Consider the following 27,652-nt stretch of genomic DNA (forward strand, 5'->3'; position numbering starts at 1 on the left):
CTTGAGAGGAAAATCATGAGCTCAGCCCCTGCTGATCCTGGACTCAGTTGTTCTGTTAGTCTGGCCTGTGGCAACTTTTCCCTTCTGGTTGCAGCAGCTGGGTCTCAGAGGCCCAGGCCAGAGGTGGGTGGCAGATGCAAACCCTCCTCCCTCAGCAGAGGCTGGAACAGAGACCTCCAGAGGCCCCTTCCAGCACCCTTTCTCTGGGATTATTTGCGAACCTGGCCAGGAACCACTGCAGGAGGTTTTACTCTGATCAGCCCTGGGCCTGTGCTCATCTGCTCATCCTCCCAAGGCAGTGAGGAACAGCCGCTGTCACATTCAGTGCTGCTGCACCAGCTGCCAGGCACAGGAGGGGCTGCAGTCACCTGACTGCTCTGAGGAACTCACATTTGTTGTGTGGCAGAGCCTCCCCAGCTGCAATGCAGCTGCTGCTGCTCACTCCTGAAGCACGAGCCTGAAGAAGGAGAGAGGTAGAACAGCTGTGTCCCAGGTAGCTTCTCTTCCCAGGAAAGTGTAGTGAGTAGAGTTTTAGAGCTTGGAGCCTCTACCTGGGGAAGGAAAGCAACAGCTAAACATCATCTAAAAGCACAATATAAAAGGAGCATTCCAAGTAGCTCCCCAGGTTTTTGGATGCATGGGAGGCAGCACGTCAGGTTGCAGACACACTGGCTGCGCTGGCTGCAGCACATTCAGGGGAGCTGCATGACCCTACATGTCTGTGCCTCAGCAGGAAAATGCTCTTGGTACTGTCCCAGGGAACAGAGCTGGCTGCAGCAACAGAGGAAGGTAAATGGAAATGTTACTGTGTTGGGTGTCATGGCTGTAGTGGGAGTTCTTAATTAACTGTGAGCAATCTATAAGGGTTTATAATGCCCAAGAAGACTTTCCAAAGGTAAAGCTGGTTTAGAGGCAGAAGCTGTAATAGGTGAAGGGATACATACACAGCTTCTTCAGCCTGCCCAGAGTCGGAAGGAGACACTCCATGAGAAACCCACTTGACACAAAGAGGAAAGTACAGCTTTGTTAGTTGTTTCCTAACCTCAGTATTGCTATGGACTCTGTCCTCTCTCCTGTTCCTCACCAGCACACGAACTGGGCATTTAGATCCTCTCCGTTTCCAAACATGCAGTTGCTCTACCAGGACGTATTGGAAACAGGCTCAAAAGCCGCTCTGGCCAGTCTTCTGAGAATTTCCTTGAAGTCCAGTCACCTAAAAAAACAAGAGGTACAAAATAAAATCCCTTCAACAAAGCACAGCCCTTGAATTTATCAGCAAGGCAAGTTACTTACTGTGTTCCTCAGTGCAGCAGAAGTTGCTGTAACTTACAAACAGTTGGAGACTGAGCTTTCAGGCTCTGTCTTGGGAGTAGTTGAGACTTTGAATCATCCCTGTGCCTCAGCTGCTGCATTTTGCTCCTCTTCCTGACTCCAGTGACTTTTTCCTTAGGAAGGGGGCCAGGTGATAAACCAGTCAGTTTTCTTTAGCACTACAGAAACCATTCTTGGGTTGGGCAAAAATAGCACCTTGCTCCCTGAGACATTGGAGTAATATGGACATTTTGTTGCAGGAATCTGTGAAACTTCATTTAGCCCAGCTGGCTGTTAGAGCTTTCAAGCCTTTCCCATGGCAGTTTCTTCCAACAGACTTCAGGTCACTTCAGACGTACAGGGCAGAAGAGAGAAATTCTTCTCAAACCTTGTGGCAGTTCAAGAAATTATAAGTTTTAGCAGTGCAGCTCTTGCACCTGGTGTGGGGCCTTCCCAGATTTACAGCAATCTCACATTAACCACCCCTCTACCCCCCACAAGCAAACCCCACACCATGGTGGAGGGGAGAAAGAAGCCCATAGAGGGTTTCCATCACTCTTGGGGCTGAGTGGGTAAGGGAAGTGTGGCACAGGTCTGGTTGTGAAGCCTGGACTACATGAAAGCTACTTGTCAGTTTTGCCTCTAATAACTCCTTGAATTCCTACTGCTAAATGGGATGACTAAAAGTGATGGTGCAAACAAGCACTTAAAAGAAAACTATAGTGAAGAGGGTGCTCATCATACTCATGATTTTGAATAGTTTATTAAATGAAAGGTGAAGCATCAGTTTTAAATTGTACAAAAGGAAAAAAAAAAACCTCATATTGTAAATGTACAATTTACAGAATTACTAGCAAAACCAATCAAGGAGACACTCATAATACAAAAACCTATTGACTGCAAACTGAACTGGAGACCCATTGCAGGTACCATGATAATAAATGTTTGTTATACAGTATTCTACAATGTTAAATTAGGAATCAGTTTTCCACACAGAGGACTGTGAAGCACAAGGTTTGTCTGAGACTCTGACTCAAACTGGGCAGCATCTGTTGTGCCACCATGCTCACAGAGTGATCCTGGGACAGGTCCTGCAGCCATTCCTGCCCCCAGGCCGTGGGGGTGCACAGAGGGAGGTAACAGGGTTTATAAAGTTCCAGCTACTTCTTGAGATCAATACATCCCCAACCCACACTAAGGAATGGCTGAATTACCTGGTCAAACATTTTTGGCAACCGTGTCTGAGAACTGCACGTGTTGTGAGAGCCAAGCTCAGCTGGGTGAGGTGCTGGGCTGGGTGAATCTGGGCTCTTTCCCTGCCCATGCTGGGCACTGAGGGGTTGGGCTGGTGTTCAGTAAGTTTGAAACAGAAAAAAGCTCCATGATTATGCTGCAGTTGCTAAAACTAAAGCACCTCTGAAACTGCTGTGCTCCAAGTGGGTCAGTCTGCTTTGTATCTCAACTGCTACTGAGTGCAGAAAGATGAACAGTTTGGGGCCAGTTGTTGGAGATCTGGAGCTGTGGAGGGCCAGCACTGCTGGTGCCAGGCCAGGCTGGGTAAGGAGCAGCTACTACATCGAGTCATAAAATTGAAGTGTAATGAAATTCCAAATTATTGAAGACATCGAAAAATATCTTAGTACAATGAATTAGCTGAGAATGTTTTGGGGTTTTTTGGAAATTTTTTTTCATGTTTTTAGCTTTTTTGAAAAATCATATTTTTTTCCAAAGAATTACTCTCAATATGCACAGTTAACACTGAAAATGTAGCTGTATTCCATTGTAAGCTTAAGAACTTCACCATCTAAGCACAAATTTCTATGCAGCACATACAGTACTTCTAACTGGCAAAATTAATTTACAAAAATAGCAGAAAAGGGTATTTACGGCATGGAAAGTAGACTCTGTTTTATGGTACAGTTAAAATTACTTTTAGTATGCTAAAGTGATCCTTTCCCCCACCCTTGAACTATTTTTTTTAATAGGAAAGTTGCTGTTTATGTACCTTGTGTTGGCAGGCTTGAAGTAGGTAGTAAAAACAGCAAAGTGATTACTTGAGAACCGTTTGTGTGTTTTACTGAGAATACTTTATTTGCTGGTATAAGTTGCTAAAAATGCACAGAGCAAGTACCAATAGAAAATTTACTGTTTTTGTGTCCCCATGTGCTATATAAAATGAATGTTACACAGCATCTGTTGGAAAAGTGGCTTCATGGACATCTCTTACTTTATGTCCCATTATAAATAAAAATAAATCTTCTCAAGAGTATAAAATCTGGGTTTATCATATCAGAATCTGAAATTTTTTGGCAGAGATGCACGTCATTAGAATTCTAACCTCTTCTCTGAGAGTGTTTTTCTCCATGCCTATGAGAGGACATAAGCGTACCATAATGTTAATCAAATCCAGTGTGTTCCAAAACACTTTTCCGTAGCCAGAACGACCTGCTTACAGCAGCCTTGCTAGTCAGTGGCTGATAGGCATAGGTTTAATAAAAATGGCTAGCTTTGAAAACATAAAAAGGCAAATGTTAAAACTGTTTTAAATTGTACAGCAGAAAAATAAAGTTAAAAAGTTCTGTTTTCACTCAATGTTGTTTTCAGAAAACATATGTAGAACAGTGTTTATTTTGACAGCTGTCTTAACAATTTAAAACTTCCTCCTCATCCAGAAAAAAAAAAAAATCCGTATTAGGACAGTCAAGAACAGGGATACAAATGATTTTTTAGGTCAGCCCTTCTGAGGTGAGTGGATTTGCCAACATTCCTGTGTGTCATTAAGAAGCTCCTCTTCTCTCCGTCACTACACCAAGGGGTTGACCTCAATCATTTGGTTAAAAATCAAACCGTATCACATCAAAAATGTGGTTTTCGTACAAGCTATCACAGTATATAGGCCTCTAGCTCTAAACAATAGAGTTCCAAGTTTGTAAAAGGTCTTCGCCAGACTTCAGAACATGGGCATGCCAAATCCCTGGAAAAGGGGGAAAAGACAGTGGTTACATGGGGTGGGACAAGAGCAGAGCTCAAAGCAAGCAGAGCAAGCCAGGCCTTACTGAATCGTCCTCGATGATCGCTGCCGAGTCGAAGAAGTCCGGCCGCAGCTCCGCACGCTCGCGCCGGTTCCGCGACGGCGGCTGCAACACACAGGGATTGGAACAGCGCGGGGCACGGGGAGCCCTGCTGGCCACAGGGCCACCTGTGCCTACCCCTCACCTCCCCTCCCCTCCCAGCCCCACAGAACCTCTGGGGCTGAGGTGGGCCCCGACACAGGACAGGACTCCCTTCAAGTCTTTGGTATTGAAAGAATGGGGTAAAAGCTGATGGATTCTAACTCTGTGCTCATAGTTAAGGATTTGTGCAAAGTTCTTGCTGACTTAAAGACGTTTCTGTATTGTAGGCCAGACTGCACAGAAACTCTCTCTTAAATGTCCTTATGCTTTAAATTCATAGAGGAACTTGAGCTCTGACGTGGTCAAAAATGGATTTACCAACAAAAAGGGTACTGAAGATATTGAAGTATTTCTGAGGCTTAAAGTCTTGGTGGTGTCCTTCCTCAGGAGCACAAGAGTAAATGTGAGCCTCACTGGCTTAATCAATTCCTTCCTTTCCTTGCCTTGGATGTTACTTGGTAATCACATGAGTGCTGGCAATAACCTCAGTATGTAGCAGCCTTTCCCAAGACACTTAGCCCAGGCTAATATAACCTAGGGCTTGTTGTTTGGATGGGAAAGGAGAAACAGAAAGGCATAAACATGGTGAGGTGTGTAAAGCAAACTACTTCTTTATCCCATTTTACAGGGGAGCCATCATTCCAGAGGGGAGGCCAGGTAAGGTTGTAAGTGCTGCAAGGAACTTTTCCTAGTAGTCAGTGCAGTACTGGAAGGGACTGAGGCTGCCACTGATGATGGGACCTGTTTGGGAGCAATTCCTTTTTAAGGAACTGCCAGCCCCACACCAGTGCCCGTGCTCCCTCCTGCTGTGCCAGCAGGACTCTGGCTGTGACCTACTGAGACCTCGAGTAAGGATCCACCTCCTCAAAACCAAACCAACCAAGAAAGGGCAAGAGGGCTTGTGCCAGTCTGACACATTGTGGCTGCATAAAGAGCCATGTCAGCACAGCCTGTAACTCATAACCTGATCCTTGTGGGCTGCCAAGTCCCAGGTATGCGATGGTGCTGCTGCCTGCAGCTGCCCAAGGACACAATCCTGGAGAAGGAGCACTAAGCAATGCTCCTTGTGTGGCTGGGGAACAAACCCACTGGGCTTGAGCCTGCAGCTGGAGGCTCTGGGAGGTGCTCACATCATTTCCACTCTAATATTCAGACAACCAGAGGCCAGGCTCAAAATTCTGAAAATTTTTGTTTACACTCCTAAAATTCCCTTTAAATTAACTTTCAACTGTTTTAAATTTGCCATTGATAAGATTTACTGACCAGATCAATGACCATTGTGTCCTCAAATTCTTCATTCATGTCCTCTAGCTGGCCTCGTGAGGACATCATTACATCTTCAAAGATGGGCTCAGCATCATCTTCCATTAGACCTCGTCTGATGAAATAAAGAGAGAGTCATTTCCAGGCAGAAAAACTTCCCAGCCCTGATTTTTGTCACTAAAAAGAATGCTGAAATGCTATCATCTAATGTCTTCACTCAAACCCTGATGCTGAGGGTGAAGCCAACAGGTTCTCTGGAGGAAAATGCCCTCCCCCAAGCCCTGGCCCAAGCTAAAGCAGCAAGTCCCACTGACAGCACCATGACCAGTAATTAAAGTTGTTCCCCAAAAAAATAGGGCAGTAACTCCTGTATTTGCCTGCCCTTTTACCAAGGAGGAGTGACACTGGTAAAGCCCTGGGACTCCAGCAGTGCCTTCAGGCCCAGTTCCAAAGGCTGTGCAGATTCCAGACCCCATGCTGAAGGACTCGGTGGGATCAGCACAGAGCATGTGGTGCCCCAGTGTTCACCGCATATGTTCCCTTCATTACTGCACAGGGGGACACCTTGGCAAAAAAGGATGGAGAGCACAGACACAGGAGTAGGCTTGTGGGCAGAGCTCATAGGGAATTACACAGTACACAAATCATGGAACCCCTCTGGCACGGAAACAGCTGAAGGCTGGGACAGAGGAATGGGTAACTGCACCCTGTCACTGGGCCTGGTGTGTGGCCATGGTCAGAGACTGGCAGTGCTGGGCTGGATCCATCCCACCACTACAGACTGTCCCTTTGCCTTCACCACAAGAGCGAAATAGCACAAAAACAACTGGCAAAAGCAGGAAAGGTAACATTGAAATCACTGTGGTATTCTGTACACGGCTCTGCTGAGGGCAGCAGGCTGTGAGCACTTACACTGCGTGCCTTACGCCACTCCTGCCTTTCATGTAGTTCATTCCTGTCCTGTCCTTTCGATTGAGATCCTCCAGCTTCTGCTGGCCCAGCCATGAGATCTGCATCTGGGGACTGCACACAGGGAGTAAGTTAGGATCAACAGCAGTAACAGTTCTGAGCTGCCTATTTTGGGGCAGTTTCTCCAAGTTCTGTGTCTGGCCATGCTTCAGATTAGGATAATTAAATCCCATCCATCATTGTACACATCTTCGGGAGTCCCTTCCCCAGTCTGTCTCCTCTCACTGTGTGTGCACAAAAAAAAAAATCAATTAACTGTTGCAATAAAAGCAGGTATGGAAACACTGACATTGCTCCTTCATTAGAGGCAGGCACCTAGAGCGAAAACACCTCTAAAGTTTGTTATTATTAAATAGTACTTCACTGTGTCAGATGAGGCAAAGTATGAGCAAGAATGGATCCATACTAGTAACTGACAAAAATGACAGCATGAAAAACAAATGGTTTTTACACAAATACTCTGATCAACTTAAGGGCCAGTACCTTACCCATGTGTAAATACCTTCCAGGCTGCACTGCTGATGCCATCAACCAGCAATCCAATGTGGTGCAGCACAAGGAAAAAGTAGCAAACTCTGTGCAGCTCTTCTGGAGCAGCACCAGGTTTTATTGTACCCTTGTACCCTAATAAGACTGACAGGATAAACTCGCATAACCTATGGGAAAACAGCCTAGAACCAAACCTGAACATGATTAACCTGTCAGTTCAAGAAGCTCTGTAGTTGTGGCAAGTGTTAGCTCTCCTAAGCTGACCCGGAAGAAATGTGACAGGCAAGCAGGGCTGAACGGGAAGGATTCCCATTCCCCACTGTCAGTTCACACTGGGAACTCCCACGTGGAATCCTGCTCTTGCAAAGGAGCAGAGAGGAAAGAGGAGCTCTCTGCCCTGGCTCACAGTTCTGTGCTCACAGCACAGCCTGAGACAAAGGAAAAGGGGGCTCAGGTGCTGGGCAAGAGCCTGCTCAGCTCCCCCAGGAACATGGAAAGGTCTCACAGAGCTTAAGGCTGGCTGCTCATCAGGCTTGAGGGGAAACCACAGAATGGGGAAGCTGTCCCACTTCCAGAGTAATGGAATGGTCACAAAGAGACTCAGCTGGGCCAGGGTGACATCAGAGAGGGACAGAAAGGAAGTTCTAAGTTCAGTCTGGTTTTACTGCAGAGTAGAATATTCTTTTTTCAGTTTTAGGAGAAACTAAAAGCCTCAACATCTTCCTCATCACCTGCAAGTTATGGCCACCCTTGGGGAGGCAGGAGATGGGAGGTAAATCCTTGACTTCACAAAGGCAAGCAGGAGCCATGAGAACAGCCCTTCTTAGCTGTGGGACCAAGGAAGAAAGATGCTCTGGGCAGCTGTGACCTGGGCTGTGCTGTTGTGTCAGGGTCACCAGCCTGTGACCTGCAACCAGCCATGCTCACCTGCTGCATGCTGGCAGCACCTGCTGGCAACATCCACAGCCACACAACCACTGACAGAAAATAACCAGTGTTTTCCCTCTAAAGGAAGGTGATGAAATGGGAGCAAAGGGACAACATCAATATATAATTTAGGGCAGTAACCCCAAATCAGGAATTACTAGCTCAGTAGCTGGAAATTTAGAAAAAAACAGTCAGGGTATCTGGAGAACTTTAACTAAGATATGAGGCAGGGGGAAATAAAAGATACTATCTACAGGTCTTCCAAAGAAACAGTTCCACCCAGCCTGGGACACAAGCACAGAGAGGATTTAACCAGAACTGCATGAGATAGTTTTAACACAAGGAATTTCTACTATTACTTTATTACAACATATTTTTCTGGGACCTGAAGATAATCCAAATATTGCTGAACTGTAGTCACTGCATTTCCAGCTGGCTTTGCAAATTAACACTCTGGCATCTCTGGAGCCACAGGCTAAGAACATCACTATAAACCACAAGCAATTCCTTTGCCTAGCTGTCTGTATTTGATGTTGAAATTCCAACACTTACTTGTGTAAAAAATCCTGTTCAGATCCCTGCTCTGACTCGTGCTCCTGGATCTGCTCTCCCATTTGCCTGGTGTTCTCTCTCAGGACAGTGGAGGTGAGCTGAGGTGTCTGCAGTGTCCCTGGAGTATGGATGTTTTCATTCCTGTTCAGCCAGGAGCCTTCCAGACTCTCATCTATAGAGAGAACACTGAAATCACTGCTAATTTCTGACCACATGCAGGGCAGCATTCAAACAAGTGTGCATTACGGGATCACCTGGATAAATGCTTGGAATGGTAAGATTTTCAGTTCTAATTTTAGATTCTGTTCTTTTAAGTATTACCACCCTCTATTCCCAGCAAGAACAACAATTTAAAGGGAACACACACAAACCCCATTGCAAAGTCATACTGCAGCACAGCCTCAGCTGTTGGGTGTTTCTAACACAAACAACCAAGGTAATGCCCAATTCTTAAATTTGTAACTGGAGATTGGTAATATAATGTGCCTACAGCAACCAAGATACAGTTAAACACTAAGACAAGGTGGAGCACAAACCCCATAATCTGGTCAGTCCAGATCTTTAGAATTGTCAGAACCACTGGAGTGGAACAGGGAGGGGACACTTTACTCAGTGATAAAAATGAGATAAAGATGACTGAAGGTCTAGCTGGGATCCTGTGCTTATGTTGGGAAGGAGCAAAGCAGAGAGGAGGGAAGAGGGAGATCTTGAGAATGGGTTAGAGCAGGAAGCATGCAGCCAGAGACACATAGAAAAAAACTTCAGTTGCTGGAGTGAAAGACAAGAGATGACAACAGAGATGACAACAGAGATGACAAGATAACAGATTTACTAACAGGAAATGTGTGGTAAGAAAAGTAGATGGGGATCTCCATGGATCTGTTCATTCTTCCATTGCTTTATCCTACCCTTTAGGCATAAACGTCTAAAAAAGCTGCCTATTTATTCTTAAATTTACCTTTGAATCATTTTTATGTTAGGGATTATTTTTTAAAAACCTATTGATTTCCTTAAGGCCATGTTCACAGAGCATGTTTCCTCTCAGATGCAAAAGGGAATGTTCTCCAAGCCAGTCTGTGCTGGATTTAGTTGAGAAAGGAAAGGAACCAAAGGGAACTGGATATGTGCGGGAGACTCCTGGATTTTACCTTCCCCAACAGATAAGGTTCTTTGATATCCCAGTAACTTATGCAGTGACTTTTCTCCTGTGCTAGATCCTTTAGAGTGTAAATTAAAGAAACAAAAAAACAGAGATTCTCAAATGGAAAGTGTTGGAAATCAATTCTCCTTTCTACTGATCACTGAAAGAGGATGTCACAAAAGAGTATGAGGTAAGCAAAGCCTAAAAACTGCATCTTAAGCCTGAGATTTGCCTGGGAGGCAAAGATGCTACTACACCTTCCAGGATAAAAATAATATATAATATATATGTGTATATATATATATATGTGTGTGTGTATATATACATATATATATATATATATATATGTAGGTAAAATGCAGTAGAATAGAATGAAAATGGCAACAAGAGGAAAGAAGAAAACCTCAGTAGCTGAATTCTGTGAAAATCCTGGCATCCTGAAAGAAGAAATACAGTGCCTGAAGAAAGGAGACAGTATTTTACAGTATTTAGTACCTACACTCAAGGCTGGCTGTGAGAAACTAAAGGACTTGGTGCAGGGACTGCTCAACACGAGCTGCAGTGGAGAATGGTCCAGGCTGTATCGGCCTTTTGAGAAATATTTTAGGAAATTGCTGTATATTCAGGCCTATGGATACTAGATTCCTTACTGAGGGGTTACTGTCAGATACTGACCTTGGAAAAACCCCTGAAATTTAAGATCCCACTTACATCTACTCTATAGTGGAACAGCAAATTAGTATTCACAAAATCACTACATCACACAGATTGACCAGGAACAGATGCAGCCTTGTAAGGAATTTGCTATCACAGCCAGATTCCTGATCAACACATCTAAGGTCCCAGAAACAGTAAATGCAGACAACACTAGATATAAGTACTATTTTAAACAAAAAATAGTGTCTTTTTAGTGCTCCCCAATGGCCCTGCAACAACAGAGATCTGTAACCAGAATTTCTGCCTGGAATCTGCTCCAAATCCCTGAGAATTAACAACTCCCCAGAGGGAACCACAGGCAGAAACCTAGCAGTCCAGGAGTAAGGAAGAGCAGGTAACTTCACAAACACCTCTTCCACCAGCAGAAACAGCTTTGAACTGTTCTGATTGCCAATTTTGGTCATGACAAACAAGAACAGAAGGCTGTGGTGGTATTTCCCCTAAAGACACACCAGGCCTGACAGAACCTGCAGAACAGATGCCTTGGTTCTGCCACATCCAGAATGTATCAAGTATTTATGAATGAACTGGCAAACCCTGTGCCAGGGTGAAATGAAATAAAATGAAATAATGAAATGAAATGCCGAAGCCCTGTGCCCTCTCTAACCTTCCACTCTCTTTTTGTGCAGGGGGGGTCGGCCCTTCTTGTTCCTGACGGAGGAGGCCTTGCTGCTGCTGCTGCCGCTGTTCACTGACATCCTGTCGTCCTCACCACCCGTCACCAGCGAGTTCCGGTACGAGATCAGTGGCAGCCAAACGTCCTCTCTTCTCTCCATCATCTGCTCTGTCAGGAACTTCTCCAAGTAGGTGTGCCTGGGAAGGAAAAACAGGGGGTACAGAAGTGCTGCAATCTCTCCACAGACACCTGGGTATGGCCATTGTGTCAGCAGCCAGGCTGCATCAGAGCCACTGCTGCAAGGATGCAGGATGTCCTTTGGCATCCTGGAACAAGAGAAATGGGTTAGTCGAATGCAGGCTTTTATTCTTCCATAAAAAATTGGAAGTCCTGGTCCACTGCCATAAGAAGCCCAGTGCACATGTATTAACTGAAAGGAGGAACCAATAGCTGCCTCCTGAGGGCATAGGAACTGTTTTCTTTTTCCATTGATTATTTAATGATGGAATTAGAAGCAATCTCTAAAATGAGCATGCACATCTACATAAATGTGATTCTAATGAGTTTCAGGCTGCAGGGCCAAACGTTCAGAAATTTGCTAAGAGAACTCAGGTACTTCAACATCACTTCCTGCACCCCTCAGTCACAATTTCCTTTAATACCACCTTGCCAGGTTGCCAGCAGTGGGAGTCAACTCCACACATTCCACATGAAAGGCAAGGGTTTTCTCTGTTAGCTCATGGCAGCTCAGAGTTCTTACACAGCCCAGCTCCAGAACAGGCCCAGCAGCCACACCACTCGTGAGAGTAACAATCACATCAGTTTTTTGATTCAATGAATGGTGTAACTTTGTTCAAGAAACAGCAGGTTCCTGTCTACTGTTTTATTGAATATTGTCAAAGCTTCCTTCCTTCCCTTTTTCATGTGTATATTAACTCCCAAACCTGGCAGTAATGGGAAATTCTTTGTGTATTCTCTATTTTATGGGACCCAATTGTGCTACTTGAGTGCTTCAGGCTTTAGAGAATCTACCTGCAGAAGAGTCATGGAAAGTAAGTTTTTCAGCTTCCAGTTTGTATTTATAGAACAAGATCGCATATTTATGGCCAAATTGTTAAGGAGGAAAATGACACCACTTGGGAGTTCTTTGCTGCCTGGATGCCAAACTTGAGACATTTTCTGCTTAGCATTTTGGGGGAGCTTCACACTGGCAGTTCTTATCAACTCTGAATTTCCAGAAGTGAAACCATGCTGACGCTCTGCCTCACCTGACACCCACTAGTCAGTGTCCAGTCTAAGCCAACTGTATCTTTGAGAGAAATAAATGGGAATAAGTGCCTCCAAGGACAATCTCCTCTATTCTGTCCTACATGAGTTCCTCAGGAATTCCCTCCCTGTATCTGCCTTAATGGGTTTGTAACAGAGTGTTAGTAATATTTTTTTTTCTTCAGCTGGATGAGTCTGGCACCTTACATGAACAATTTTATGTGAAATCCATAGATTTGAATAAATCCATAAATGGCTATCGCCAGTTCTGGAGGTTACTCATAAAATGAGTAGCCAGATTAACAGGCTAGGAAAACAAAATTAAATCAGTGTTGCTAATTCACTCCCAAACTGGAAGCTTCTCCCTTCTCTAGCCCCAGAGAAAAAAGGCAGCAGGCCAGCAGAAGGAAGCAGAAGTCCTGTGGAACAGCAGTGTGTGCTGAACCCTGCCAGGAAGGGTATTCTGGAGCAACAGCCAGACAGCTGCAGGCTCTCGGGTGGATGATTTGGAGGTTGAGGCAGGGAAGCCATGCTGGAGAACCTGGGCAGCCAGGCAGCCTCGTGTTCCTGAGACTGTGAGGGCTCCAGAGCACTTCTGGCTGCAGACAAGAGTCCATTGCTGACTTTGGAGAGGGCCTCTGGGCAGGGAAGGACGGATGTGATCCTGAACATAGTACTTCTCCAGCAGATGGTGGTCATGGACCTTCCTGCACAGTCCCTGTGGCAGAGCAGAGGTCCCTATGGATTGGAGGAGCTCCAGAAAAGGGCAAACCCAGCATCCTAGTCCTGTCCTGTCAGTGGAGCACTCTGGGCAGGAGTGGAGCCACCTCCACAGAATCCTTACATGTCAGCAAGTTGTGCTGACCCTTCTCACAGTCACCACAGCCCCTGGGGTCTGGGGCAGGGCTGAACTCATCCCAACACAACAGTCTGGCACAGATCAGATAAATCAGGCCCTAAAGGACCTATTTCTCTCATGATCATCAGATTCAGCTAAGGTCAATAGCTCAGGTATAGATATTCCACCACAGCAATCCTTACAGTCCTGCAGGAGTAGTCACTGGTTGTGTATGTGGGCAGCGAGGGGAACCTCTGAGAAAGAATTCAAATGGCAACATGGAAGGTGAAGGAACAAAATGTCCCAAAGAACTGAATTTCACTCAAGGGCTCAGGTTAATAGAAGCTGTCAGGGACAGCATGATGTAGCTTTAAAAGTCAATTGGAAACTTGTGGAAGGGATGACTCTACTGAAAGGCTGAACTTCACTGAATTCAACAGGAAACAGGCCAGTGGCACTTAGACCACCATGCAGGAGAATCTACAGTTCAGCTAGAAAGACAAGCCATAAAAATCCTGTTATCCTTAAGTCCTGTCCTGAAGAACAGGATAGAGGCTGACAAGATTCCAGGATGCAACAATGAAGAGCAGATGCACAAATGAAGTGCCAAGGCAGCCTAACTGGATCATCCCATTCCCTAGCTTGTTTAACTATATGTGCTACAGTGTTTGCTGAATTGAGAAATTATTGATACAATAAAAAAGTGAAATTGGTTCAAGTGTGTGCACATTAAGAATTATACAAAGTTATTTTTTACTGCACAGATAAAGCCGTAATGTTCATAGTTGTTAACCCTAATAGAAAAGTCCTTTAAAAGAAACATCTTCACAGAAAAACATCTGTCAAACCTTCACAGCAAGGTCTGACAAGAGTCAGCTGAGGTCATTCCAGTTGATCTTTCCGACTAGCACTCAGTGTGGTCACAGAATTGACTGGAAAGATACCTATAACCATAAATCAGCAAATCTGGCAACTGCACTTTTAAACTAGTCATAAAGTTATTCAGTGAATTCAGTTCCACCCTGGGCACATAGTGCTTGGCTGATGTGTGACTGAAGTTGTCTTCCAATATATTAAATGAACCAACAAATATAGGTTTACAATTTATGTAAGTATATAACAGAAACAGCTGTTCCTGCAGTGGTGACAGCCTGTAAATTCCCTGCACTGCTAATGTTTAATTTCTTCTCTTCTAGCCTAAAAAAAGACTTCTTATATTCAATACCCCATGAGAAATTTTAAACAACATTATTTTAAGAGGTGTTAAACTCACCTCATTAGTGGGTCTGATTTGTCTTTTCCCATTTATTTTTATTACTTTAAAACATAAAAGGATGAGTAAGTATGTATGTGAAATGCTTCATGGGGACTTTCTGCAGCACTGGTTAGATTGTAGAAACCTCAAAGGAGAGAGTTAAAACCAACACTGAAGGGAATAACAGGGTCCAGGGAAGAAAACAGAGCATTACTTACACAGTTTTTTTGTCCTGTCGCAGGAGCTTAGAAGAAAATTCACTAAGCACCTCCAGAAAAGCAAGGTTAGGAGGTGGATAGTCTTGTCCTTTCTGATTCTGGTACTTGAAGGCAAACTCTATGCCATCTCTACAGTACAGAAATACAAACATGTTCAGACATTTGCAACAACAACAACAACAACAACAAAAAAAACACCAAAAAACAAAGAAAAACTCCCCAAAAAAACCAAAAAAGCAAACAAAAAAAACCCTAAAAACCAAACAAGTTGCCCCAAATCTGAGCTGTGATGGAACTGTTTGTATCCTCAGATCCCATCACAAGGTAATCCCCCATTGCTAGCAAACAGCTGCTTTTGGACAAAGGGGAATGCAGAGTTCCCTGTGGATTTGTGAGGCCCCCCTCAGATAAGCACGTGGCCAGTCCCTGTAAGAGGCTCCTTGCCCAGTGTGGGACCAGGGCAGGTACAACCCAGGGGCAGGAGCTCCATGGAATGTGTCACATCGAAGAGGAGCCAACCTCTGCAGCCAGAGCAGAGAACTGAGGGATACTGTCGGTTCTGCTGTCATCTGTGACTAAATCTAAATACATGTAGAACCCACCAATTAAACTAGAAAAAACCCCATAATTATTCCATGGCCTGTTGAGATTATGTACCTTTAGAAAGGGAATGCTGAACAAGAGTTTTAATCTGAAGTAGTATAAAAATCTAGTTTATTTACCACCACTCACTTGTGTAGTGTGGCCACAGCCTCTCTTGTCTTGATCTGATCCAAGCCAAAAGTGAGGGCAAACCGCCGGGCCAGCTCCTTAATGCCACTTACGTGGGCAGATGTCCTGTCCAGGTTGGGACCCTGCTCCTGAACAAGCTCATTGAACAGCTGCAGAGAGAGTTCAGAGGTTGACATATGTGAGCTGGGAAACACTTTTATTGAGAAAGATTTGGGTTCTAAATCTGCTCCATCCAAGAATGGCCTTTGCAATGACTTTTTGCACTCAGACATAACGGAGTCCCTTGTCACTTACCAGAATTTCTTCTGCCCCTCTGCTGTTTGCCACCTGCCCCCCATCTTGTACTTGTGTGGAGTTATTTTGGTGGAATTCTGCACCCACCTTCCCTGAATTCCATCTATCATTCTCCCAACACATCAAGAAGTTGCTGGATTCTCATGCTGCTCTCTTAAGCACCTCCATTACTCATCAGATCAGGTGGTGCTTTGAATTTGGGGATCAAAACTGCAACTCCTGCACTGTAGCCTCAGTGCCTGTTTGCCTAGCACTGCTGCCTCCAAGGCCCTCTCAGCACAGTACTGAAGTGGCTGGTGCTTTACCAGCCAGTTCCAGCTCTCCTGGCACTGCCATTTACACCCCATTTCTCTCACTGGTTGCTGAGAGTATCCTGACAGACAGTGCCAGTGACAATATTAAATCAGGCTGCATTACTGCGACTGCTTCTCTCATCTCCACAAGCTCTGTTATCATGTAATTAATGACAGCAGCTTAATTTGACAGGATTCCTCCTTGACAAATCTACACTGGCTGCTGCCTAGCATGAGGCACTTGCAAAGAGCTCCTCTCATTGCTTTCTTCACTGAGGTTTGTCAGCCTGACTGATCTGTGGCACCTGCTTCCTCCTCTCCAAATTTTACAGACAGAGGCTGTTTGACACTCCATGATTCTTCTGGAAGTACATCTGTTTTTCCCAGACTTGCACAGATCCCTCTCTGCTTCCTGATTGCTACAGGAAATTCCTTAGGAAGGAATTTTGGAGGGGTCCAGCTCATTTGAGAGCATCTAATTAGTAGAAGTAATTTCTCTGTGCAATGGCGATAGCTGGTACTTCAAGGGCCTAAGTGGTATTTAGTGCACTTTATGCTGTTGGCTGACAGATCTCATCACCAGGCAGTAATTTATGGTTGATGTAAAGCAAATTTTTCCAGGAAAAAACATGTCTAATAGTATTGGAAGACTTAATTAGCTTGAAATTTGAAAAATCCATCAGTTTTTAGACAAAGTATAAGGAAGATGCATTACTTCAGCAAATGCTACGAAGAAAAAGCCATCCTAATTTTTCTTATTGACTCAATAAACAAATGCCATGAATCAGCTTGGACCAAACTGCTCCAAGGCTCTTCTCTCCCTCCCTTCTATTTTTATCTGCCCAAACTTTGCTAGTGTGGGCCTATGGAGACAGAGATTACTGAGACAAAGGAGCAGTGACAGCCTGAACTGGGGAGCAGGAAAATGAAGAAAATGTCCTAAGGAAGTGCAGCATTTCAGCTTCCCTGTTTGCCATGAGGCATTTCTAACAAAAAAAATCAATACTCTTACCTGTTGCAAACTGAGAATGAGCGTCTTTGCACACTGGATTTTATCAATTTGCCTGGTTTTGCTCAGGGTTTCCTTAATGATATCTCCATAGTCATTGTAGTACTAGGAAAAAATGTGAAAAAAAAAAACCAAACCAAACCAAACCAAAACAAAACAAAACAACCTTTAAATCAAATCTCTTATACAATTTCTTACAGTTTTCTAAAGAGAAAGATTACTTTTAATTCTTGATTTGAACAGGCAGCAGTTGCTCAAATCCAGTTTTTGGTGTGAGTGGGGGGCAATGTTTCAGTATCAAAATTTAAACTGAACCCTGTGATAAGGTAGGAACTTCTGTATTTATTATCTTTCGTAACAAATATGTTGAAAACCAAACAAAAGAGCATTTCCTGCCCCAAACTAAGCACTTGATGAGGTAACCCACGGCTGCCAATTCCAAGCAACATCATGGCATTGATCCAACACCCCCTTAATAAGCAGGTGTGAACAGACACCAGCACAGAGGTGTGTGCTCCTTGTACACTGAGGGGAAAGGAATTCTTTAAAGCCAGAAAGTGGAGTAAGGAATGAGTCAACATAGAATGCTGTTTACCTTAACAGAATGTTGCTGAAAGCCACAGCCTATGGTGCTGCCCATCTGGGTAGAAGAGCTGTATTATCATTACAAATTCTAAGCTGAGAATATATTTTTTTCCCAACAGCATTCTTTCAGCCCCATTGATATTTCTGCATTTGCAGTCACTTATTTTCATTCCCTCTGTAATATTGTTTTTTGCCTTCTTTAGTACTAATTTAAATTTCTCTCCCTCTCCCCCAGTTTTAACAGAAGAAGGGGCGTGGGGAGAAGAGAAGCCCATCCTAGAGCAGCAGATAGGAAACTCACCTGGATGGTGACAGCTTCAGTTTCAAACTCCCACTCTGGCAAGCAATCCCTAAGCAAGACTAACCCTGACTGATGGCTACAGTGTATCCTGGGAATTTTATTGTGCCATGTGCCTGATGAACAGGAGGAGAATTTCAAGTCAAACCCTTTATGTTTCACATCAACATCTCAAACAATGTCTAGAGTAAAGGACCTGCTCTGTCCTCCAGCTCTTCCCCCTGGATTGTCACCTCTGTGATGAGCAATCCCCTGCAGGGACAGGTGGGACAGGACCTGAGGGGTCATCAGCAGACTGCTGATGTGCCTGTTCTGGCAGGTAAACTCCCATGCACTGGGGCAGCAGGAGCTGAGGTCCTCCTGACCTTCACTGGGCCTAAAACCTCTGTGGAAGCAGCAAAAGTTGAGAAGATATTCTGTTACACACTTACAGCACAACCAAACAGAGCTTTATTTCCTGCTGTCCTATTTAAACCAATCTCCTAACACAAGAACCCTCATGGCAAGCACCAAGCCTGGGAGACTGACAGTGGAACATGACAGGGAACAGGTAACTTATTGGGGATTCTAGAGATGAATCTGAGGAGCAGGGGAAGAAACTCTCTGCAGAGTGGAGTCTCTGGAAATACTCAGCACCTCAGGATCAGCTTTTGGTGCTGCTTTAAATAAAGCACATGTGCTACTAAGAGGGTGAGGTCAGTGCTCACCGCTGCTCAGTGCCAGGTGTCATGTAGAAAGGAAAAAATACTACACAGGATCAAATGAAGCTAAAAAAGCTTTCAGGAGTGTTTGGGCTGTAACTACAGTGCTGGCAGGGATGGCAGGAGAAGCCCTGACACTGCAGACTGGGCTCAGTCAGGAGAGGAGGATGCATGGCCTGTACCTTCATATAGTGTTTGAAGATATCTGCTGCTGCATGCATGTCCACAATGTCATAAATTATCAGCTTGCTAAAGGCAGCCAGAAGGTTTCTTCTCTTATGTAAAGCTTCTATTTTGTTGGCTTCATCTTCTTCATCTCCCTCTGAAAGCATCATCAACAACAGAATGTTTGTAAATAACTATTAAGCTCTAAAACAATGTTATCAAAGGGGAGCTTTTAGAAAAAAAAAAAAATCAATTCTTGAACATGAAGCAAGAAGGACTGTTGGAGAAGAAACGAAAATGAAAAGTGGTAAGTCTTGAGTCCTGCCTACTTCAAAACTTCCAGGGAAGTTTAGGAACATGAGACACCACTGACCAAGGCTGCTCTCCATAGTCCTGAGGAGATCCTGAATATAATCCTCATGGAACTGAGTTGTTTATTTCCTATACCTTGTGAAAGGCCACAGTCAACACTTGCTGAATGCTCTTGCTTAACTTCTCAAATGCAGGACATTCAGAAAGGCTCCATTAACATGACTAAGCCATAAATATTTAACAAAAGAAAAATCAGAAGCATCAGTACTTCTGCATGCCTTGCATTTTCAGATGTGAAATCAACGGCTCTGAACAACAAGAAGTAAAATCCAGTTGTAAGAAGCATTAACATTGAATGCCAATGCCATAAGTTTTAAGTGCCTATGCAAGACTTCACTCTGTGAATGAAAAATAAACTACACAGAAAAAATCTTAAATATAGCTGCTATATAATAAAGCATATTCTACAACTTAGATAAGAAACTTCAGAGCAGAGACCTTCAAAAAATAAAGTAGGAATACTTCTGAAAACATCTGAACAAACTGATCAGAAAATTCTACTTTCTCCTTTTTTTCTGTGTCTGTTATGAAAAAAAAGCTAAACATACCCATGCTCTGATTTTCATCATCTTGGTCAATAAACACATGATCCATCACAAAACTGAGAAGTTCTGACTGGAGGCCTGAGTCTGGATTGAACACCAAAGGCTGGAGCCCTTCTCGACCTCCTGTCATCAGCTGGTGACTAAAAATCATCAGGAGATCACAGAGCAGCATGAAAGCCTGAAAGGCAAGAGAGAATGAATGCAGTGAAAAGTCAAGTAAGGAAAACATAAATTACTATTAATCTAATTTCCAGATATCCTCTGCTATTAGTAAACAGCTTTCTTAAACTACTGGTGTAGTTGTTTACGTGCTGTGAAAAGTATTCCATAATGGTTTCCTCTAATTTGGAATCCTGTGCCTTTGGTTCCTAGGCCAGGAACTGTGGTTATTACCTTCTCCATGTCCCAGATGACCCATATTAAACTTCCATTACTTCTCTACAAAAAGAACTCTAAATCTACCTCTGATCCAAAGCCTGCAGCCAAATTTGTAGTAAAGAGAACACACCTCTTTGGTAACAGTCAAAAAAAATCAAACAAGTAAAAACATGAACAACATTGAGAGAAATTCATGCTGAGTTACTGTCAGACCCCAAAAATACAGACAAACAGGAAAGAAGGCAGCTGTCACTACCTTCCATTCTTCCAAGGGCTCATTTCTGCATGACAGTAACACTGTTTTACCCCCAAATGGCTTTTGCTGGGTTCTCACAGTCAGCTGTCTGCCTTTGATCACATTCAGCACCTTTCAGAGGCCTTTTTATTCATAGCTTCTCTATTTTTAACCTCAGGCTCTGAAAACTTTACAAATTTCCAAAATAAAATCTGTAAATGCTGAACTTCCTAGTGGCTCCCTTATTTCTGGGAGTATGTTATAAAATCTGAATGAGCTACACCAGGCAAGAACAGATGCAAATCATTGTGAATTATGTTCTGTTGAGACCTTAGGAACAGATGTTGCTATTTGGGATTTTTCTCCCCTTGATACAAAAGGCTGTGATTCATTCCACTGATGATATCACCTGCTCTAAACTCCCTTGATGCTCAATAGAACTGAAGCTCGTCCTACTGCAGACCTCTAAAAAAGAGCAGATGAGTAATGCATTGCTTGTGCTGAGTTCTGTCCAATATAAAGGCAGCAGTAGGTTCAGTCACAGGGTATTTATTTCCCTCAAACACTCATGGAAAAGTTGAAATGTTCCAGTCTTGTTTCCCTAAATACTTCATACATTTTTCCTTCCTTTGATATGGACATCAACTTTGGAAAGATTGTTTGGAGTAAGGATCAAGTATGGTAGGGAGACAATACAATTTGTACATAATTGTTAAAAAAAATCCAGTAAAACAAAAGGAATAAGTGGCAGTCCTGCACTCACAGAAATATACTTTTTCAGGAAGAAAACAAGAATAAATAATAGAAGAATTGGCTGGAAGGGGTCCCTGGAGTCTCCGGTCCAGCCTACTCTGCCCAGGACACTTGCTCTCACTGGGCCTGCCTACGTGTGGGTTTGTCTGGCTAAGGCTGGAAAACTTCCCCACAACTGGGAACTGCAAAGGAGCTTCTAAAGAAAGCTTAAACGATCAATGAAAAAAACCATTGTAAGAAGAGATCAAACCCATGTTAATACACCTTGGAACAAACCCACTGCAGGAAGGGGAAGGAACATTTGCCATTTGCTGAGGCGGGAAGGACATCAGGTCCAGCTTGAGCTGCAAGGGACGTATTTGCAAGGAGCTAGAAGATATTTTCACATTATACCATATTAATATAATATGCCAAGAGTAACTACTCTGAGTATTAAAAAACAGTTACTAAAGTAAAATCTGCTGGAAGCCAATGATACGCAAGTCTTTTAGAAATACATAAACTACTGACATCTCCGAGCATTTAATGTTTATATTTAGCAACCTTAAGAACAGAGAGTAAATGTCAAGCAGAGCTATCTTTCAAAGACATAAAAGTGTCTTTTAAGGAGTATTATCTTTTAAATACCACAGGCAAAAAACACACACCAGTTATTAGCTATACTCTGCAAAATCTGGGGAGGTCTGATAGAAATGCCATTTGTAGACAAATAAAATATCATTGACATAAATCAGTGTATATTCCCATAACCTCAGCTAACAGACTTAATTATTTCAACAAACCCTTTGATTCAATGGAAAAAAATCCAAAAAGATTCAGCCCATTTGAGGTCTCTGTCACCCTCCAAAAGTGCCTATTTCCATCTTTTAATCCAGTGTCTGCAGGAAGAGTCTTTCATCTGAGGTGACTAAGTTGGATGCCTGAAGTCATGAGGGCTGGAAATGAGCCTAAGTATCCACATAATCCTTCCTTACTGTTAATCAAAAGTTCATTTGTCATGAGCTGTGCTTTGGAAATTCTGTTAATACAGCTGCTCTTCTGGGCTGTTTGGTCAGGTTTATTTAGACAGGAGCACAGATGATTTTACTTGGAGTTTGATGTAGTGTTGTCTTGAGTTTTACCACTCACACTTTTCTAAGAGCATGCCAGACATTTCCTTTACCTGTTCTTTAACTGGAGTGTTGACATTTGATAGACACTGCTGGCAGACAGCCAGGAAGGATTTCACAGTTTTCCTCAATACCAACAAGTCATCCTGGAATAAACATTAAGAAAGAAAGTATATGAAAATTAGTAAGAGGCTTCTTACTAATAAATAATAAAGCAAAATAAAGAAATGGTGATGATTTCATATATTCAACAAAAAGAAATAAGCTATTAAAAGAGAACACACAAAGAAACAGCCCTTGGTTTTACAGTGATGATGAACCAACCACTGAGAAGAAAATAAGAACCCCAAATGAAATGAAATAAGATGAATTCACAGCAGGATGGCTGGCCCATGCTCTGCAGACCTTCCCCCAGGATAGTCCTCTCAGCTTCCACATGAAGAGATTATGTCTAGCAGAACAACCTTCAAGCAAATGTGAAGAACCTACATAATGCACATACAATGTTTTCCTTGCTGAAATGTTTCACTGATGCTGGCTGTTCAGCCCATGTGTCTCAGTTCTAGTTTTAGCTTTTCTTATACTTCCTGCCATGAGCTCTTGTTGTTCTGTGTTTACTGCAGAGCCTTTTTGTGCTCCATATGTTCTCCCTGTGCTGGTTCACAGCACAGGACAGGACTGCCAACAGGACTGCTGCATGAACTAGTGTTCCCAAAGCTCTGAACTCCTCATCACTTCCAAAGGAGTGAGGGAGATTTGCTGCTATGGACACTGAAGGCCTATGCACTCCCCCACCTTCCTGTTCCTGGTCAGTGTTTCTCTGATGATGCAGCCATGGTGCCACTGCATTATCCTGCCATTACAGAATCTGTAAAACAGCTCTGCTCTATTCTAATCCACAATTTGCCATTAATTACCCCTCTTTTTTCCTGGATATAAGCCTTCCATTTGGCAGCATTAAGATGCCTCTTTTTAAAATTTTAAAATTGTGTTTTGTTCACCAATTGATCTATATCACCCCCATTTTCAGGGCCTTCCCAGATGACTGATAAAAATGATCCTTTTTTTAGGAGAGAACAGATCTCTCCCAGAATGCATCAGAAATTATTCCACCGTGCAAGGATAGCTCACCTACAATTTTTCTGTAACACATGGATCAGTTTTAAGCTGTTGAATATAAATTACATTAAACCCAAACATGCACCTGAAATGCAATGTGGTATTAATGTCTTAGAGACACTGATGTTTCAACTGGTTTTCTTCTCAGTCAAAAATGCCATCTTTTCAACACGAAATTGATGTGTTTCTTCCAATCTTAGCTGTCAGTCCTTCAGCCTTGTACCAACTGCTATCTCTCACTCCAAGATTCTACCTAGGACTGATGCCAGACTTACCAGCTCGCTGTTACATTATCACCTGATTTACCCCTTTAAGCACTGGGATTACAGTCACTTTCATGCTTTCTCCTTTCTGTCACAATTACCTTCCATTGAGATGTTCATGAATTCAACAGAGAAACTAAAACCCATGAAAAAACCTACATACAGGTTAAAAAGGAAATGAGTGTGTCTCTCATTTTTCTTTCTGTCAAATTAACAGGCAGGTACACAGCATTTATTACCCTCTCTCCTGACAGCATAGCATGACAGAGATTCATATTGAAAAGTTACAGACAGCAGGAGAAAGCCCCACTGAACAGAGCAATGGAACCATCTGGAACTCTTCTGAGCTTGGAGAAATCCTGAGACTACTGAAGAGTGGGGGTTTTTTCAACAGAGAAAACAGGAAGGAAAAAAATAATTCAATTTCCAAGTCTTTGAGTGTTCTGGGGTGCACAGCCCATGCTCTTGAGGTGTAAGTACCTGATCTGCCTTCAGCAGAAAAGCTGATATGAAACCATTTTATCATCCTGTTGGCTGTTACACAAAACCATGGGGTCACAGCTCTGCAATTTAACTGCTCAATGGCTGGAACAAGAACGAGCTGCTGAGAGCAGACTGGAGTCTGTGCCACCACCCAAACACAAACCAGGGTGCTCAAAAGACCCGTGTTTACAATTCCTCCAGTACTTTCTAGCTTTAAATTAAACCTTATTTATTTCTACTGAAATAATTTTAAAATGCTGTGCTTTTGCTATGTTCATCTCCCAAACCCCATCCTCTCCTCCCTATGTGCTCACTGCTTTTCCTCTAAAGTACTTATTATTTGCAGTATCAACTTCAACTTCACAGTGTTGAAGAACTCTCAGCTTCCAACCTGACTGTGGAAAATGGTCCAGCCTTTTTCACCTTGTGACTTGTTTCTTCCCTTCGGCTTTTTGTGCCTTCTGTCATCATGCTCATATAAATATGAAAGTCACCAAGTCACCACAGTGTTCTTTAAATCCCTTTTTAAATCTCCTCTCCTAAGTCCTCTGCCCTCTAATATACTCTAATAGCCAAAAATTTGGTTACTCTGGCTACTGCTTACTCACCAACTGGCTGACCTCTGTCTTGCCTCTCAATGTTTGCTCTAGTCATGCTTTATTTTTACTGCTCTAAGTTTTAGGACCCTATTTTTCTGCAAGTATTTCCTTCTCAGTATATACATATACAGTGCACAGTACAATGTCCTGGGACACGGCTGAAGAAACCCAGGTGGAAACAATCCCCAATCCTCTTGCCTCAGGACTACTTGCTCCCCCAGACTGACAGGTCAGAGAACTCCAGGGGAGAAATTGCCAGTTTGCTTTGGAACCACCCTCAAATCCCTTTCCACTTGAGGAAGAGTTTTCCTCCAGGCTACAACAGGCTGCTCCCACAAGCTACGGAGGATAAGTTTTCTCCCCCCAGTAGAGTGCTGGTTACCCCAAAGAGCCCCAGTTTGCACAAACAGCCCACACAGCCTCAGCCTCCACTGAATATGGACAGAGAGAGACCAAAGGTTAAAACATCACACTGTGGATATTTCAAGGCTTACACATTCATTCTTACCTGCAGCCTTCCTTTCAGTAATCAATTTTTCCTTTCAGTTTTTGACACCAAGATAACTCCACAGGACACCCTTCTCTCCACAGGCTAGCTTGAAGAAGCTAGCTAACTGTGCCCTAAATCTCTGCTGTATTTAACTAGTGAAATCTTTGTTATTGGGCAGAGGATTGGACTTTCTCAATAATTCAAATAATCATTTATTATCACTCTTCTGCTAAAATGTCTTTGATACATTTTTATGCTGATAAAAATGTATCAAAGACACTCCCTCAGGCTCTATTTACAAATGATATTGAACAGTGAGGGGCAACCTGCAGAGCACCCCCTGCTAACAGCCTGGAGAAACAAGAGCTCTTTGTATCTTGGGGAGGGGACTTCAGTAACCTGTGATCAGATGAAGGGCAAGTTTGGAATTTGTAGGAGTTCATTAAAATTATAGAAGTGTCCAATATTTTGTAGAGCTGATAGTTATCCTGGAGATGTGTTGCACTGGCTGTAGGTCAATTATATGCTGTTAAAAAAATCAATTAGCTGACTCGATCCTAATTAGATTTAAACCACAAGAGTTGAGCATTTCCTCGCCACACACATGACGGCTCCAATCCAAAACACCTGGATCAGGTAGGGAGCCATGATCCAGAACATGCCCAAGAACTATAATATGAGGTATCCCTCATACAGCAATTAAGGTGCCCTGGCCATAATTCCCAGGACAGTTCCCAAACAAGGGCAGCTCTCTCAGGACAGAGTTTTTTGAAGAGTCATCTGAACACCAGACAAAAAATAACTTCATTCCAAAACGACTCTGTTCCCAGTGTATGCCTATGGTTGTCAAGTATGACTCCTCCACAGAATCAATACAAAATACAAAAATTGCCAAGCAATTCTGAACTTTAGCCAAAGAATTCACTCTGAAGGAAACCTTCCCTGAATTTCCCATCCCACCTGCTAACTCCCTGCAATAAAAGGTATTATTACCTGAGGGATGCAAAGCTCATGTGAACAACAAATGTGAAACTTGCCAAGATGCTTGTACCTGTTTCCATCTTTTATTCCTGTACTTACAACTCCAAAATGTTCATATACTTTATCCTGTGCATTGACTACTTCAGTGGGACCTCAGGACGTGAAACAAAGCAGCTATTGCTGCCAGCATGAAGTCACACAAATGACCCAGCTGGCAGCAGATGAACATTTCTTACAAATCAATCCCTCCATCACTGATCTCAGCCTGATTCAAGGGAAAGTTAAAAAGTCATCTTTGATACATGAGCCTGGGAACAAAAATTCACAAATCTATGGGATACAGAAAATAAAGACTTAAGATTAGTCTTATGACATATTATAAATTCTCTCAATTTTCATCTTTTCTCTTCCTTCTTTCCCCATTAATTCTCCTCCTAACTTTCTTACTATCTCTCCTTTCCCAGCTCTCACTCCTCCTCTATAGGTACCTTTTCCTTCCCTGTCAGAGTTTACATGATTTATATCTAAACAGAAATTAAGCAATTGCTTTCAACTTATCTTTTGCTTTGTAATCTTCTGCTTTTATCTCAAACCTGAAAAGGCTTGTGAGTCCAAAAGCCTCTCTACTTTGTGCAGCTATATCCATTGGTCTACTGAAGATGCCATGTGAGGCTACACACCATCACCCCTCTGTGTCCTGAGATTATTACAGATACAGCAAAGTAGCCCTAGAAACCTGCATGGATCTACATATTAAACTACTGTGCCAGAAATGTTCCTCTAAAAGCCTGAATACTTCAGAAATACCCATGAAATACACTGCTTTTCATTCCTAGATGCTTGTGTTAATGCCTTTGTCTACGTACATCTTATGAGTGATGCCCTTTAATGTCTACCAATTTCCAAACCTAAATAATGACTTATAAACCAGCAATGGATGAATCATCCCAACAGATGAAATGCCAGATACAGTGCAGATCAGATCTATTTTCACAGAAAACAAACTAGAGTGGAAAGCTTGATAGCAAAATGCTCCAGCCTCAGCAGGTCTGTGGTTATCTGTTCACCTTCAGCTGAGGCTGCTAGCACTCTGCAGAGCACTAATGCAGGGCTTCCCTGAAATTAAGAATGCACAAAACTCATTAATTTGTAGAGGCTGGGGTAGAAACCCAAACAACAAATTGCTAAGAGCTCTCTAGGTGACAGTAATTATGATTTTCATGGGGCAAAGCCAAACTGACTTTTATTTGTCATGGCCATTCTGGAGTGATCCTTTGTAATTCTTTTCCTTTCCACTCTTATGAACTATGTTATGTTGTAACTATGTTATGAAGCACAACAGGATTAGAAATACACGAGAGATCAAAGCTATTCTGCAATTACCTCATAAAACAACATCTCATGCAAATGCACCCTATTTTGCAAAAGTAGGCAAAGCCATATAGTTGTACTAAACGTGTCTATAAGAAAATCTCAGCCACTGAAATAAAGGTTTTTTTCTCTTTCAGTTGAA

At 43.0% G+C, this 27,652-nt stretch overlaps 1 protein-coding gene and 1 long non-coding RNA gene across 2 annotated transcripts in view; one reads left to right on the forward strand and one right to left on the reverse strand.

The window, feature by feature from the left end:
• Window positions 1–295: 295 nt before the first annotated feature.
• On the forward strand, window positions 296–3,903 carry LOC130256994 (uncharacterized). Its single transcript, XR_008841209.1, has 2 exons — window positions 296–789; window positions 1,572–3,903. It is a non-coding gene; the product is annotated as an uncharacterized LOC130256994 (long non-coding RNA).
• STAG1 (STAG1 cohesin complex component) overlaps window positions 2,056–27,652 on the reverse strand; it is a 158,089-nt gene continuing 132,492 nt past the window's right edge. Inside the window, exons 23-34 of the mRNA XM_056499180.1 lie at window positions 22,258–22,350; window positions 19,733–19,907; window positions 18,830–18,969; window positions 17,067–17,168; window positions 15,468–15,616; window positions 14,736–14,864; window positions 11,150–11,355; window positions 8,685–8,856; window positions 6,660–6,770; window positions 5,748–5,862; window positions 4,368–4,448; window positions 2,056–4,285 (exon numbers count right to left, since the gene is read on the reverse strand). Of these exons, the coding sequence (XP_056355155.1) occupies window positions 4,262–4,285; window positions 4,368–4,448; window positions 5,748–5,862; window positions 6,660–6,770; window positions 8,685–8,856; window positions 11,150–11,355; window positions 14,736–14,864; window positions 15,468–15,616; window positions 17,067–17,168; window positions 18,830–18,969; window positions 19,733–19,907; window positions 22,258–22,350 (1,497 nt within the window). The 3' untranslated portion in view covers window positions 2,056–4,261. The remainder of the gene's footprint in view (window positions 4,286–4,367; window positions 4,449–5,747; window positions 5,863–6,659; window positions 6,771–8,684; window positions 8,857–11,149; window positions 11,356–14,735; window positions 14,865–15,467; window positions 15,617–17,066; window positions 17,169–18,829; window positions 18,970–19,732; window positions 19,908–22,257; window positions 22,351–27,652) is intronic.

This window comes from Oenanthe melanoleuca, chromosome 9 (genome assembly GCF_029582105.1).
Source record: "Oenanthe melanoleuca isolate GR-GAL-2019-014 chromosome 9, OMel1.0, whole genome shotgun sequence".
NCBI lineage: Eukaryota > Metazoa > Chordata > Aves > Passeriformes > Muscicapidae > Oenanthe > Oenanthe melanoleuca.